This window comes from Caretta caretta, chromosome 11 (genome assembly GCF_965140235.1).
Source record: "Caretta caretta isolate rCarCar2 chromosome 11, rCarCar1.hap1, whole genome shotgun sequence".
Classification (NCBI taxonomy): domain Eukaryota; kingdom Metazoa; phylum Chordata; order Testudines; family Cheloniidae; genus Caretta; species Caretta caretta.
Genome location: NC_134216.1, coordinates 37,279,312 through 37,294,773, shown reverse-complemented (window position 1 = coordinate 37,294,773; position 15,462 = coordinate 37,279,312). Strand labels below are relative to the sequence as shown.

Sequence of the window (15,462 nt, the reverse complement as noted above, 5' to 3'; positions counted from 1 at the left end):
TATTGTAACAACAATCCATTCAGATATCTAATACATGTAATGCAAGTAGTTTCACTTTTTATAAAACCACATAAATCTGACCACAGACTTTTCCTTAATTAAAACAGTTTTTCCTGCATTTGGACAAATTTCAAAGATAAATAGTTATTGTTTAAATCAACTCACAATAATGAAAAGGAGCACTTGTGGCACCTTAGAGACCCTAAGGTGCCACAAGTACCCCTTTTCTTTTTGCGGATACAGATTAACACAGCTGCTAGTCTGAAACCTGTCACAATAATGAGTTATTCTTAAGCAGTAGTAGGCAATAGTTCTCTGTAATGCTTCATTTCTGTGCCTTGCTCTTTCTCTCCTGTTTAGATGAGGACATGTTGTGTGCAGTCCTTCATGCACAAGATGGCCATATTAGGTTAGAACTTGTTTGTTTATAGTAAAGGACAAACGGAGCTTTATGTATTTGTTGTGTCTCACTTCTGTAGCATCTATTTCTTTCCTTTTTTTTTTAAACGGGGAAGGACTAACACAAGTTTCTCTGACCTTTTCATGCCTTTACTCCCAGATCACTTTGAAATTTCTCTATACAAACGGTCTAACTGTTGTGGGTGCTGCCCACTGTAGTAAGCAATGTTACTGAACTCTTTGTACTCTTCACAGGATAAAAGACTAGTTCCTGTACTGAGAAAGGCAGAGAAGTTTAGCCAGAGATCAGACTCTGCTGGCACTACTCTTCAAGCTTAATGCTTTACAATGGACTTTGGAAGCTGGAGTTTACCTTTGTTATGGTTCAGGGGTGAGCCGTACCTTTGACCTCTCTCATATGTGAGCATCTTTTTCAAATGACAGGGCTGCACCTGCACTTCTCTGAGTGGAATCCCATGATTCAGACTACTTTTCGACTGGATCAGCAGAATAGAGCACCCCATGTTTACCAACTGTATCACCTCAGCACTCCTGCTATATAGAGTTTATGTTCACTGCAAATTAACACGAGTTATCACACTAGAGTTACTTCACTTGGGCTATGCAGAGTGATTGGATTAGTGGATAATGAGTTGTTTTAATTTAAGATGCTGCATCCACCATTGAATTTTAAACTTGAGCATCAACGCTCAAAATTCGACCCACCTCCATGTGACAAGCCAGCTAGTAGAATTCAAGGTAGAAATTGTTATGTGCACAGGGTTGGGTTAGGGGCAAAAGTCAAATTATAGTTTCAACTAAGAAAGCAGCAAAGACAAGTTTATAGACTTCTCTCCCGGAACTGTATCTAGTTTTTGCAGTGAGAGAACAACTTGTTCAAAGTAACATAGTATTTATTTTTCTATAAGAACATAACAAGGGGAGTGAAAAGGTTTAAAACAACAAAAAACCTAAACGTATATTATCTTACCTAAATTTAGCATTCATCTCATGCAAGTAGGTAGTTCTGTCTTCGTCATGGTATCCCCCACCCCTGGTTCTCCAGAGGACCAAGTTGCAGCCTGCTTTTCTGCAGGCCCTCTGTCTCACATGTCTCATCATAGGCTCAGGGTTTTTTTATCCACTTTCAAACTCTTAATTTTGGCTTTCCTGCCTGAATTCCCCTGATGTTTCAAACTGGAATCTTACACCACCCCTTTTCAGCCAGATCCCTGGATTTCACATATATGGAGGTGCATTTCAAAGGTGCATTCATTGCATTCATTGTCTGAGTATGGTCAGACCAATCTAACTAAAACTGATTTAACCCTTAGGGCTTGTCTGTGGGGAGAGGGCCAGAAATAATTAGGGCAGAGTAGCTACTGCTCTAAAAGTGCCTTTGTGCAGTTTAGGTTAATCCACTTCAGAAGTGAGTTAACCTAATCCACAAAAAGGTACTTGATGTGGAAAAAGAGCGTCCATTCAGAGAACTAGTGTGGAATATCTATCGTACTTTAAATTCACACACTAGACATTTTACACTATCTTCCCTGTGATTTCCCCATGCAGACTACCCCTTAGTTACCTTTTAGTCAGCAACATAATAAACACCAAACCATATATAATTAATAAAATTAATACAGATATCTCCCACATTCTTCACACTTTTTTTTCTTTCTCTCTTTTGGGGTAAATTGTCTTTGCTTGATATAGCGCTATAGATCCTATCAGCCATGATTTTAAAATGCTTAGAGAAATTACTTCATAGAAACAAACTTCTCTCATGTGCTTAAATAAACAGATTATTTTTAAAGTATTAGAAATCCACAACCAAACTATAATTTATGACTTGTTTAACCAATATGTTCCTTCTTCAAGTAGTGATTATTGTTGGGCTGCTGGAATAAATCATTAATTGAACTCATTTCCTACTATGTGTTCCAAAAATATATTATCTTATTTGATTATTAGCTCAGAGGGATCTTCTGTAATTGTTGGCCATTGTCTCTAGAGCCAAAAGCTGGAGTTCATTTCAGCCAATGCGGGTACCTTTTAAGCACTGTTAATAAAGCAGTGGAGTAGCAACATTTAGCAGGAAGCCTGAATTTCTCTGATTGCATCTATAAAAATTCAGAAGAACTGCTGTAAGGCCATGGCGGTGAATTAGTGACATTTATTGAGCATATGCCTGGTAGAAATGTATACTGTTTTATCAGTCAGTGAACGTGCTGTCTGTAGAAACCATTTTTTTAAAAGCCCCAAATAAATTTATTTCAGTAGTTCAAGTCAGTGTTTCCCAAAGTGTGGAGTGCACTCCTGTGGGTGTCGGAATGTGTGAAAGACTAGCTGGGGATCATGGATAGACCTCTCAATTGTCTTCCTCAGTTTCTGCTTTAATTTTTAAGAAGTTTCCAGCTAATATGGTTCTGAAGAAATCCTTGCTTCACATTTTGAATGTTAACTAATACAGAGAGATCTGAGTTTGCAGAGAGCCTGAAACAATATTTCAGAGGCGTGAACTGCCCCATTCATTTTTGATGGGTGTTAACTCAGATGCCTGTAATGATACTTTAAATGTCAACATTATTAACTATTTGAACAGTGAGAAAACATATAAGAAAGGTGAGGATGTATCATATTGTGATAATCTACATATGTGATTCCCAAAATGTGGGACACGCCTCTGCCTGTGGGAGGTATGTAGGACTAGATGGGTGTATGGAAGTTTTATAATTTAAGACAGAGAGGCTGCCTTGCAGTTTTTAACTGTTCATTATTCCATTACATAGTGATTCTTTGATAAGCAGACAGATACAAATAGCAACTATGTTTACTCATAAGTAAAATGTTTATGGACCAATTAGTTGCTAATGTAATAAACTTTTGTCAAGGTTCCTTCCCCACTCTGAACTCTAGGGTACAGATGTGGGGACCTGCATGAAAGACCCCCTAAGCTTTTTCTTACCAACTTAGGTTAAAAACTTCCTCAAGATACAAACTTTGTCTTGTCCTTGAACCCTACGCTGCCACCACCAAGCATGTTAAACAAAGAACAGGGAAAGTGCCCACTTGGAGACGTCTTCCCCCCAAAATATCCCCCCAAGCCCTACACCCCCTTTCTTGGGGAAAGCTTGATAAAAATCCTCACCCATTTGCATAGGTGAACACAGACCCAAACCCTTGGATCTTAAGAACAATGAAAAAGCAATCAGGTTCTTAAAAGAAGAATTTTAATTAAAGAAAAAGTAAAAGAATCACCTCTGTAAAATCAGGATGGTAAATACTTTACAGGCTAATCAGATTCAAAACATAGAGAATCCCTCTAGGGAATCCCTTAAGTTACAAAAAGACACAAAAAGAGGAATATACATTCCATTCAGCACAACCTATTTTACCAGCCATTTAACAAAAGGAAATCTAATGCATTTATAGCTAGATTATTTAGTAATTTAACAGAAGTTCTGAAGATCATTCCTGATCTGTTCCCGGCAAAAGCATCACACAGACAGACAGACAGCCTTTGTTCCCCGCCCCCCTCCAGCTTTGAAAGTATCTTGTCTCCTCATTGGTCATTTTGGTCAAGTGCCAGCGAGGTTATCTTAGCTTCTTAACCCTTTACAGGTGAAAGGGTTTTGCCTCTGGCCAGGAGGGATTTTATAGTTCTGCATACAGAAAGGTGGTCACAGATGTTTCAATACTGTATCAGTTCACTACTGGCCCATATACAATAGCATGAAACTTATAGCAAGAGCAGGTCTGTAGTCCATGTGCGGTGATCCGGGGTTGATTCAGCTTTAAGGTAGAGGTTTTGCTTGATTAACTACTGCAAACTTCGCTCCAAATGCTCTGTTGTCTGTTCTGCTAAAAATTGTTCAGTAGATGCACAAATTCCTTTCTGAGTAATGTCTGTAAGTATGTAAACTGATAGATACAATACAATTACTGTTTTGATGATAATTGCATTTTTCATGCATACAGCTGTGTAAAAGGTTAAATCATACAGCAGAAAAAAACCATGTTATATAGAAAACATTAGCATGATATGTCCTCTAGGCTCCATAACATAATTAGTTGGATGCAATTCCATATAGGACGCTTATAAATAATATCTAGAATTTATTATTAAAACAGTGCCACCACAGCTTCCTTTTAGATGGAACTTGCAGGTAGGCAGAGTTGGGATGTGTGAGACATCTCATTATTTTGTTCTCACTCTCCCTTTCACTTTTCCAGCATGTATTCAACAGCTTGGAAGCTTGGACATAGGTAGGTAATTACCCCAGGTCTGAGCCACTTCATTAGTTAATTTCACAATTACTCAAAAATGCATACAGTCTTAGCTAAACTAGCATACTGTTTGCTTTGTGTGGTCTGGGATTTGCATTATTGTATTTGACTTCTTGCGGTGCCTGTTCCGTATGCCTACAAACCAGACTACTAGAAAGTACTCTCTGGCTGCATTAGCTCTTTGTCGTTCGGTAGATCTTAATGCTTTCTCCTCCAGTAGAAAAGAAGTTGTTACGTATGTATTCCATCAATTTTATAATAATTTGCATTTAAGTAGCAGTTTAATTAGAGGATCTCCTAGAACTTCACACATACATATTAATGGAGTAAGCCTCACAAAACTCTGAACTAAGTAAGCACTATATGTACTTTGCAGATGGGAAAACTAAGGTACAGATAAGTTATTGTGGTTCCCTTGCCCATGGTTCTACAGTAAGGTCACATCAGAATTCAGAATTCTACCCTCATTACTGCTCTTGAGCTGTAACCCAATACAACATAAATTTGTCTTTGGGAGAAGTTAATCAAGTTTAACTGCCCTGTGATGAGGTGTACTAACCCTGCACCAGGCAAGAAGAGGTTAAAGATCAGCTTTAGGCTCAGGCAGCCCAACCCTACCTCACCTGCAAGACATGCCAGTCTTAGGGGAGCAACCTTAAAAGGTAGAAACCCAGTTCAGAAGGCACCAGTCTTGGGAGGTGGACAGACTTGTTCCTACTACCTCCCAGGAAGGAGCTCAGTGGAGGCCAAAGCTGGCAGAGGGTTCCTATGAACATTGCACAATAGCCTGGAGATAATTGAGTGAGGCTACAGCTCGTCAGCTACCTCTTAAAAAGAGGCAGATGTTTGGATTATTTTAATGTTGTGCCTTCCTTTGTTACCTTTCCTCTGAGGTCTGAAGAGCACTAGGGGAGGAAGGCCTAGAGGCAGGCCATAGTAGGAAGAAGCCCAGGTAAGAAGCAAGGTGGTCTGAAGAAGCAGACCTTAATCACTTGCTAACAGGGGCCCTGGGCTGGAACCCAGGATTAGAAGAAAGGACTGAGTTGCCACTCAGGTCACCAGTGAAAGGCCAGGTGAAGGCCCCAGACAATGGTCATAATGCTTAGTCAGGCTGGAGCCCTGGCACACGGATGCTGGACTGCCATTGGACTGGATTCTGACTTTCCCCAAAAGGGGTGATATTAAAAACGACCCGGCTGGAGGGCTGAGTCTGCTGGCCAGCAGACCTGAACAGCTGGCCAGCAAGGCTATGGAGAGGGAAAACCTGGCAATGCCACACCCAGCCAAAAGGCAATGCACTAGCTGGTGAGTTGCTGTGTCACAGCCTCACAGTACACAGGTTCAAAGGGAATAATATTTCAAGATAAATTGAATAAAATGGCATTCAGTAGATTGCAAAATAACTGTCTTGGGTAGGAAAAAATGTAACCTGAATTGGAAGAAACAACCTTAACGATTGAGTCCTGAAAAAACTTGAGTGGTTTATTGTTTCAGATGGCTAGGTTCAGGAGGCATAAAGTTGAATATCTCTCGATCAAGCTCCACAAGATGAATAACTCAGACTTTCTTTCATATTTATTAAAGCCTTTTAATGAAATTGCAAGAATCAGATGAAGCAGTCGTATATGTAGGACAAGACTTTTCTCATTGAATTTGTCTGTAAATAGAAACACAGGCCCAAAGGTGTCTACTGAGGGAGAGAGTCTGAGAGGAACATCTTTTCAGTTAGGTAGAGCAGAGAGGGAACAATCCAAGGTTCATGGGAGAGGTAGAATAAGCATTGTGCAAAAGGTGGGTGACCTGCCTCATCATCGAGATGGACTGTCATGAGCACATCACACTTACTCAATCTCTTTGCCATGTCTCAGTTTTACTTCCATTGTCATTTCAGTTCAAGGCCCAGATCAAAGCCATCAGCAGAGCAGAATTTAAGTACAATAGTGACCTTGATTCTATTAGTGACCTGCCAAGACAGCTGTACTTCTGGTGGACCATGCATTTTATAAATCCCACGATGAAGCATGTGGGAGCCAGGGATGAAGCCCCTTCAGCAAGAATGGTTTAACTGTGGAACTATCAGAGAACTTTGGACTAATCCAATCTTACTACCTTCAGAGCATGCTGCAACATCTCCCTCTTTGAAGTATTTTCATCAGACATGGCATGATGAAGGGGGGTGGGGGATATTTCCCAAGCAAAGCCTTTAGCGAGTTGAGCACATGCAGGTGGAATTTACCTGGGAAGCAATTAGATACTGTGGTGGTGGGTGCTATACAAAACTATAAGATAGTATAGGAGCAAGGGGGTATAGACCTGGTGGTATCTGGGGTGTTCCTGGGATGCAGATCCACTAGGAGACATTGAGGGAGCTATCATGGACCCTGGCAGAGGTGTTCCAGGAAATAATCCATGCCTTTTGTGTATGTGTTTGTGGGGCTGGGGTAGGGGTTGACCAGAATTCCCTTTTCCTATGTACAGAGGCTATGTCAGGCTGATTAAGCATAAGTTTAATACTCTCATCTGTTCTATCTATTTCTTTCCTTATTTGTTCTCATTCTCTCTCACACACACCTAAATTCAGTCCATCTCATCCTAATTCACATACACTCTTCTCCCAGTCTGTCTTGCGCTCTCATTCACTCCAGCTTGACCTCTCTTCATTCATTCCCTCCCACTCATTTGCTTAGACTCCCCTCACTCTCACACTCCAATCCCTCTCCCTATTCTCCCTCTCTTCTTCCTCCCATTGACATTCTTTTGTACTTCATCCCATCTCATTCCACATACCGTTCCTTCCTGGCCTGAGGCTAGAAGAGCGTTTTGGGATCTTCACTTCCTTCTTGAAGGCCTGATGGGGAGCAGTATGTATCAGGATCTTTTGTTGCCCTGTAGGTGTGGTAGGGAAAACCTCTGATATCTTCACACTTGTCTTACAAGGCAGAGGAGGCTACCAGGTTCTTTCCTCCTTCCCCTCAGGAGGCATCATTGGCAGCCATAAGAGGATGGGCAGTAGCGGTATAGCCTATGGGGATCCTTGATGCTTTACCTAAGAAGCCAGCAACTCAACAAATTTTGAAATGGTATTTAATTTTTTCATTCCCATGAGTCCAAATTTTTTTCTTTGCTCTTGTCGACTTTTCTACTCAACACTTTAGTTGCAGTGGTTTATAGGGCTCTACTGCCCTCCAAAGGTGTTTACAGCATATATCTGAAGGTTTAATCCTTAGTACATATGCATATATTAAGCTTTCAGCAGTATTAGAGTAGAAACAGTGAAAGAGGAAGCTCTGTTGGTCTATTTCTAGATTTCCTGTGCTTGATCATATTATAACTTGGATGCAAAAAAAAAAAAAATCACTTAGCCTTTTTCACCTTCACTTTGGCATTACAGGTACAGGCTGGATGGGAAATTTTATCCCTTTTGGCATCACTCCAATGCTGATTGATTGTGTGCTTTTTCTTATGTATATGTGCCAAACACCTTTTCTTGTTGTGAAGTTTCTGTTCTTAAGAAACCCAAGTAATTTGTCATAAAATTGAGATCTGTCTGAAAGCTAGCAGGTTTCAAGGCTAGCTGCTGGAGCCAGTGTTCTTTGAAGACATTTCAGTGTATGTGGTTCAGATTAGATTAAACTAACTTTGAGAGAGACATTATTTTTAATATATATATTTTCTCCTTCTCTATACCCCGCCCCCCATAGTGCCAAAAACATTTTGAACTTTAACTCCATTTTAACATAGTGGTTTGGTCTTGGAATTTCTTTGATCTTTATTAAAAAACAACCAAAACCATACCTACCCCCTTCAGACTTGACAATTTATGAGTACAGGATATCCAGGATCAATGGATAAGGACAACAAAGTTTTATTCCCAGAAAGAATAAGGGTAAATTAAGAGAAGGAATGGTACAGAAATCAGGGATATCAAATAAACAAGTAACTAATCAACACTAAATGCCCTCAGACTAAGTAAAATAACAAAAATGCCCCCACAGTCTCCCCACAGGCCTTAGCTGGTTAATTGAATTGACACTTGATGAGCAAGGGTACATCCCTCTCTGAGAAGCTGAGAGCTCTCCCTTTTGGCTGGAGTGGGTCTTAGGTTGTTTCAAGCCCTCACTCCCAATGCAGGGACATGGTACTGGGTACAACGTGCAGTCAGTCTTCACAGCCCGAAGCAGTCTCTCTCTCCTGTTTGGAGCTGAGGGTTTCAGGTCAGTCACCAGCCCTCTGGCTGAGAGAGACAAAATGTTACCTTCCCTTCTGTTGTAGGGAGCAATTCCTGGGCTGTTGCCCCTCTGGCTGCAGTAACCTTGTGGCTCCCTGGAGCCAGCTGTCTCTCAAAACACTGTCCCTAACTGGAGTCAGCACACACACACAAGCTTTTTAGTGCCTGCTGTTGGTTGCTCAGGCAGATTAATCTGGCCCTTTAACTCTTCCTCCTCTCAAACATGGTGCCTCTCCAGGCTCAGTTCATGTGTCTGAGAAATCTCATGCTCTTTGGAGTCTGCAGTTATTGTCCAGCCCATCAGTCAGCCTCCTGGTCCATGCTGTCCAGGTTGTTTGTGTGTCTCAAGCACAGGCAAGGTAGAGAGCCTCCGTTTCAGTTCCACAGTGTCTCCCTCTATATTGCTAGCTGTGGGAATTGCTGGGAGCTGTTCTTGCAAGCCCCCAAACTGGGAAGGGTTTTTTCTTTTTCTTTTTTTACATCATCTAGCACCATGGTCCATGACTAGGGCTCTTAGGTGTACATAGTAGAAATATATAATAAAGTTGTAGAGACCTGTAGCTATAGCTTTAGTGCAAGTTCCATAGGGAAGAGTATGTGATGTATTTAATAATTGTCTCTTGTTTGCATCACATAGGCTTTTTAGAGACTGGTATTCATTTGTTGAGTTTGAACTTCTGTACACATTAGATGCTCAAGATCAGCTTTGCCTACAGACAAGGGCACATGCATTGTGTTTGTGTGTGTGTGATGATCACTGTATAGTGGCTGACTCACAAAGAGGATAAGGGACTTAATACTACACACCCTTATAGAATCATAGGGTATGTCTACACTACGGAATAAGGTCGAATTTATAGAAGTCGGTTTTTTAGAAATCGGTTTTATATATTCGAGTGTGTGTGTCCCCACAGAAAATGCTCTAAGTGCATTAAGTGCATTAACTCGGCGGAGCGCTTCCACAGTACCGAGGCTAGAGTCGACTTCCGGAGCGTTGCACTGGGGGTAGCTATCCCACAGTTCCCGCAGTCTCCGCTGCCCATTGGAATTCTGGGTTGAGATCCCAATGCCTGATGGGGCTAAAACATTGTCGCGAGTGGTTCTGGGTACATATCGTCAGGCCCCCGTTCCCTCCCTCCCTCCGTGAAAGCAAGGGCAGACAATCATTTCGCGCCTTTTTTCCTGAGTTACCTGTGCAGACGCCATACCACTGCAAGCATGGAGCCCGCTCAGGTAACCGTCACCCTATGTCTCCTGGGTGCTGGCAGACGCGGTATGGCATTGCTACACAGTAGCAGCAACCCCTTGCCTTGTGGCAGCAGACGGTACAGTACGACTGGTAGCCGTCATCGTCATGTCCGAGGTGCTCCTGGCCACGTCGGCTGGGAGCGCCTGGGCAGACCTGGGCGCAGGGACTAAATTTGGAGTGACTTGACCAGGTCATTCTCTTTAGTCCTGCAGTCAGTCCTATTGAACCGTCTTATGGTGAGCGGGCAGGCGATACGGATTGCTAGCAGTAGTACTGTACCATCTTCTGCCGAGCAGCCATGAGATGGGGATGGCTAGCAGTCGTACTGTAACATCTTCTGCCGAGCAGCCATGAGATGTGGATGGCATGCAGTCCTTCTGCACCGTCTGCTGCCAGCCAAAGATGTAAAAGATAGATGGAGTGGGTCAAAACAAGAAATAGACCAGATTTGTTTTGTACTCATTTGCCTCCTCCCCTGTCTAGGGGACTCATTCCTCTAGGTCACACTGCAGTCACTCACAGAGAAGGTGCAGCGAGGTAAATCTAGGCATGTATCAGTCAGAGGCCAGGCTAACCTCCTTGCTCCAATAAGAACAATAACTTAGGTGCACCATTTCTTATTGGAACCCTCCGTGAAGTCCTGCCTGAAATACTCCTTGATGTACAGGCACCCCCTTTGTTGATTTTAGCTCCCTGAAGCCAACCCTGTAAGCCATGTCGTCAGTCGCCCCTCCCTCCGTCAGAGCAACGGCAGACAATCGTTCCGCGCCTTTTTTCTGTGCGGACGCCATACCAAGGCAAGCATGGAGGCCGCTCAGCTCACTTTGGCAATTAGGAGCACATTAAACACCACACGCATTATCCAGCAGTATATGCAGCACCAGAACCTGGCAAAGCGATACCGGGCGAGGAGGCGACGTCAGTGCGGTCACGTGAGTGATCAGGACATGGACACAGATTTCTCTGAAAGCATGGGCCCTGCCAATGCATGCATCATGGTGCTAATGGGGCAGGTTCATGCTGTGGAACGCCGATTCTGGGCTCGGGAAACAAGCACAGACTGGTGGGACCGCATAGTGTTGCAGGTCTGGGACGATTCCCAGTGGCTGCGAAACTTTCGCATGCGTAAGGGCACTTTCATGGAACTTTGTGACTTGCTTTCCCCTGCCCTGAGGCGCATGAATACCAAGATGAGAGCAGCCCTCACAGTTGAGAAGCGAGTGGCGATAGCCCTGTGGAAGCTTGCAACGCCAGACAGCTACCGGTCAGTTGGGAATCAATTTGGAGTGGGCAAATCTACTGTTGGGGCTGCTGTGATGCAAGTAGCCCACGCAATCAAAGATCTGCTGCTATCAAGGGTAGTGACCCTGGGAAATGTGCAGGTCATAGTGGATGGCTTTGCTGCAATGGGATTCCCGAACTGTGGTGGGGCTATAGACGGAACCCATATCCCTCTCTTGGCACCGGAGCACCAAGCCGCCGAGTACATAAACCGCAAGGGGTACTTTTCGATAGTGCTGCAAGCTCTGGTGGATCACAAGGGACGTTTCACCAACATTAACGTGGGATGGCCGGGAAAGGTGCATGATGCTCGCATCTTCAGGAACTCTGGTCTGTTTCAAAAGCTGCAGGAAGGGACTTTATTCCCAGACCACAAAATAACTGTTGGGGATGTTGAAATGCCTATATGTATCCTTGGGGACCCAGCCTACCCCTTAATGCCATGGCTCATGAAGCCGTACACAGGCAGCCTGGACAGTAGTCAGGAGCTGTTCAACTACAGGCTGAGCAAGTGCAGAATGGTGGTAGAATGTGCATTTGGACGTTTAAAGGCACGCTGGTGCAGTTTACTGACTCGCTTAGACCTCAGCGAAACCAATATTCCCACTGTTATTACTGCTTGCTGTGTGCTCCACAATATCTGTGAGAGTAAGGGGGAGACGTTTATGGTGGGGTGGGAGGTTGAGGCAAATCGCCTAGCTGCTGGTTACGCGCAGCCAGACACCAGGGCGGTTAGAAGAGCACAGGAGGGCGCGGTACGCATCAGAGAAGCTTTGAAAACCAGTTTCATGACTGGCCAGGCTATGGTGTGAAAGTTCTGTTTGTTTCTCCTTGATGAAACCCCCCGCCCCTTGGTTCACTCTACTTCCCTGTAAGCTAACCACCCGCCCCTCCTCCCTTCAATCACCGCTTGCAGAGGCAATAAAGTCATTGTTGCTTCACATTCATGCATTCTTTATTCATTCATCACACAAATAGGGGGATGACTACCAAGGTAGCCCAGGAGGGGTGGTGGAGGAGGGAAGGAAAATGCCACACGGCACTTTAAGCACAGCACTTTAAAAGTTTACAACTTTAAACTTTATTGAATGCCAGCCTTCTTTTTTTGGGGCAATCCTCTGTGGTGGAGTGGCTGGTTGGCCGGAGGCCCCCCCACCGCGTTCTTGGGCGTCTGGGTGTGGAGGCTATGGAACTTGGGGAGGAGGGCGGTTGGTTACAGAGGGGCAGCAGTGGCAGTCTGTGCTCAAGCTGCCTTTGCTGCAGCTCAACCATACACTGGAGCATACTGGTTTGGTCCTGCAGCAGCCTCAGCATTGAATCCTGCCTCCTCTCATCACACTGCCGCCACATTTGAGCTTCAGCCCTGTCTTCAGCCCGCCACTTACTCTCTTCAGCCCGCCATCTCTCCTCCCGGTCATTTTGTGCTTTCCTGCACTCTGACATTATTTGCCTCCACGCATTCGTCTGTGCTCTGTCAGTGTGGGAGGACAGCATGAGCTCGGAGAACATTTCATCGTGAGTGCGTTTTTTTTTTCTTTCTAAGCTTCACTAGCCTCTGGGAAGGAGAAGATCCTGTGATCATTGAAACACATGCAGCTGGTGGAGAAAAAAAAAGGGACAGCGGTATTTAAAAAGACACATTTTATAAAACAGTGGCTACACTCTTTCAGGGTAAACCTTGCTGTTAACATTACATACATAGCACATGTGCTTTCGTTACAAGGTCGCATTTTGCCTCCTCCCACCGCGTGACTACCCCCTCAACCTTCCCCCCTCCCTGTGGCTAACAGCGGGGAACATTTCTGTTTAGCCACAGGCAAACAGCCCAGCAGGAATGGGCTCCTCTGAGTGTCCCCTGAAGAAAAGCACTCTATTTCAACCAGGTGACCATGAATGATATCTCACTCTCCTGGGGATAACACAGAGAGATAAAGAACGGATGTTGTTTGAATGCCAGCAAACATACACTGCAATGCTTTGTTCTACAATGATTCCCGAGTACGTGTTACTGGCCTGGAGTGGTAAAGTGTCCTACCATGAAGGACGCAATAAGGCTGCCCTCCCCAGAAACCTTTTGCAAAGGCTTTAGGACTACAACTAGGAGAACCGCAAATGCCAGGGCAAAGTAATCCTTTCACATGCTTGCTTTTAAACCATGTATAGTATTTTAAAAGGTACACTCACCAGAGGTCCCTTCTCCGCCTGCTGGGTCCAGGAGGCAGCCTTGGGTGGGTTCAGGGGGTACTGGCTCCAGGTCTAGGGTGAGAAACAGTTCCTGGCTGTCGGGAAAACCGGTTTCTCCGCTTCCTTGCTGTGAGCTATCTACAACCTCCTCCTCATCATCATCTTCTTCGTCCCCAAAACCTGCTTCCGTATTGCCTCCATCTCCATTGAAGGAGTCAAACAACACGGCTGGGGTAGTGGTGGCTGAACCCCCTAAAATGGCATGCAGCTCATCATAGAAGCAGCATGTTTGGGGCTCTGACCCAGAGCGGCTGTTCGCCTCTCTGGTTTTCTGGTAGGCTTGCCTCAGCTCCTTCAGTTTCACGCGGCACTGCTTCGGGTCCCTGTTATGGCCTCTGTCCTTCATGCCCTGGGAGATTTTCACAAAGGTTTTGGCATTTCGAAAACTGGAACGGAGTTCTGATAGCACAGATTCCTCTCCCCAAACAGCGATCAGATCCCGTACCTCCCGTTCGGTCCATGCTGGAGCTCTTTTGCGATTCTGGGACTCCATCATGGTCACCTGTGCTGATGAGCTCTGCATGGTCACCTGCAGCTTGCCACGCTGGCCAAACAGGAAATGAGATTCAAAAGTTCGCAGTTCTTTTCCTGTCTACCTGGCCAGTGCATCTGAGTTGAGAGTGCTGTCCAGAGCGGTCACAATGGAGCACTCTGGGATAGCTCCCGGAGGCCAATACCATCGAATTGTGTCCACAGTACCCCAAATTCGAGCCGGCAACGTCGATTTAAGCGCTAATCCACTTGTCAGGGGTGGAGTAAGGAAATCGATTTTAAGAGCCCTTTAAGTCGAAATAAAGGGCTTCATTGTGTGGACGGGTGCAGGTTTACATCGATTTAACGCTGCTAAATTCGACCTAAAGTCCTAGTGTAGACCAGGGCATCGAAGTGTAGGGCTGGAAGGGACTCCGAAAGGTCATGAAGTCTGGATGCCTATGCAGGATCAAATAAATTTAGATCATCTCTGACAGGTGTTTGACTAACACGCTCTTAAAAACCTCCAACGATGGGGATTCCACGACTTCTCTTGGTAATCTCTTCTAGGACTTAATTTTCCTTTATAGTTGGAAAGTCCTGATATTTCCTAATAGCTAACCTAAATCTCTCTCGTTGCAGATTAAGCCCATTAATTCTTGTCCTAACTTCAGTGGACATAGAGAACAATTGATCACCATCCTCTGAATGATAGCCCCTAACATAGTTGAAGACTGTTATCAGATCCCCCCTCAGACTTCTTTTCTCAAGACTAAACATGCTCAGGTTTTTTTTTTTTAAATCTTTCCTCATAAGTCAGGTTTTCTAACCCTTTTATTGTTTTTGTTGTTCTCCTCAGGTCTCTCTCCAGTTAGTCCACATCTTTTCTAAAGTGTGGCACCCAGTTGTCCCGTGGTACTTGGCTCTATCTCCCATGTCTTACATTCGACACTCCTGTAATAAACCCCAGAATATTAGCCTTTTTTGCACCTGCATCGTGTTGTTGACTCTTATTCAATTTTTGATCCACTGTAACCCCCAGATACTTTTGGAGAGCTTTGCCTTTAGTTCAAGTAGTAGAGACTTTTATTGATGAAACTGAAGGATCTAGGTTCTGCTCATTATGAATTACCTCGTAACTGTATCTGTAGCACAAGGGTTTGTTGCATCTGTCCCTTTCACTTCATTGCAACTGAGCTTTTCACTTGTAATTCTCTAGCATGCTGCAATACCAAACTTTCCCTTGACACCACAGACGCTTCAACTACTAGGGCTCTAGCACCCAATACTATTTCCCAACTAC

At 44.2% G+C, this 15,462-nt stretch overlaps 2 protein-coding genes across 3 annotated transcripts in view; one reads left to right on the top strand and one right to left on the bottom strand.

The window, feature by feature from the left end:
• LOC125645232 (sodium channel protein type 2 subunit alpha-like) overlaps positions 1-15,462 on the top strand; it is a 210,369-nt gene that overhangs the window by 46,824 nt on the left and 148,083 nt on the right. The window lies entirely within an intron of this gene.
• On the bottom strand, positions 12,405-14,283 carry LOC142068451 (myb/SANT-like DNA-binding domain-containing protein 7). Its single transcript, XM_075117614.1, has 2 exons — positions 13,629-14,283; positions 12,405-13,040 (listed from the first exon to the last, which is right to left on the bottom strand). Exons 1-2 carry the CDS (start codon positions 14,209-14,211, stop codon positions 12,955-12,957), a joined length of 669 nt encoding a protein of 222 aa, XP_074973715.1. The 5' UTR covers positions 14,212-14,283; the 3' UTR covers positions 12,405-12,954.

Bases quoted from the DNA above. Each gene is read 5' to 3' on its own strand.
- LOC142068451 (XM_075117614.1), bottom strand. From the start codon at position 14,211: ATGCAGAGCTCATCAGCACAGGTGACCATGATGGAGTCCCAGAATCGC. The intron at 13,041-13,628 runs GTGAGTGTACCT...TTTCTCCACCAG, and splicing joins AGGCGGAGAAGGGACCTCTG to CTGCATGTGTTTCAATGATC.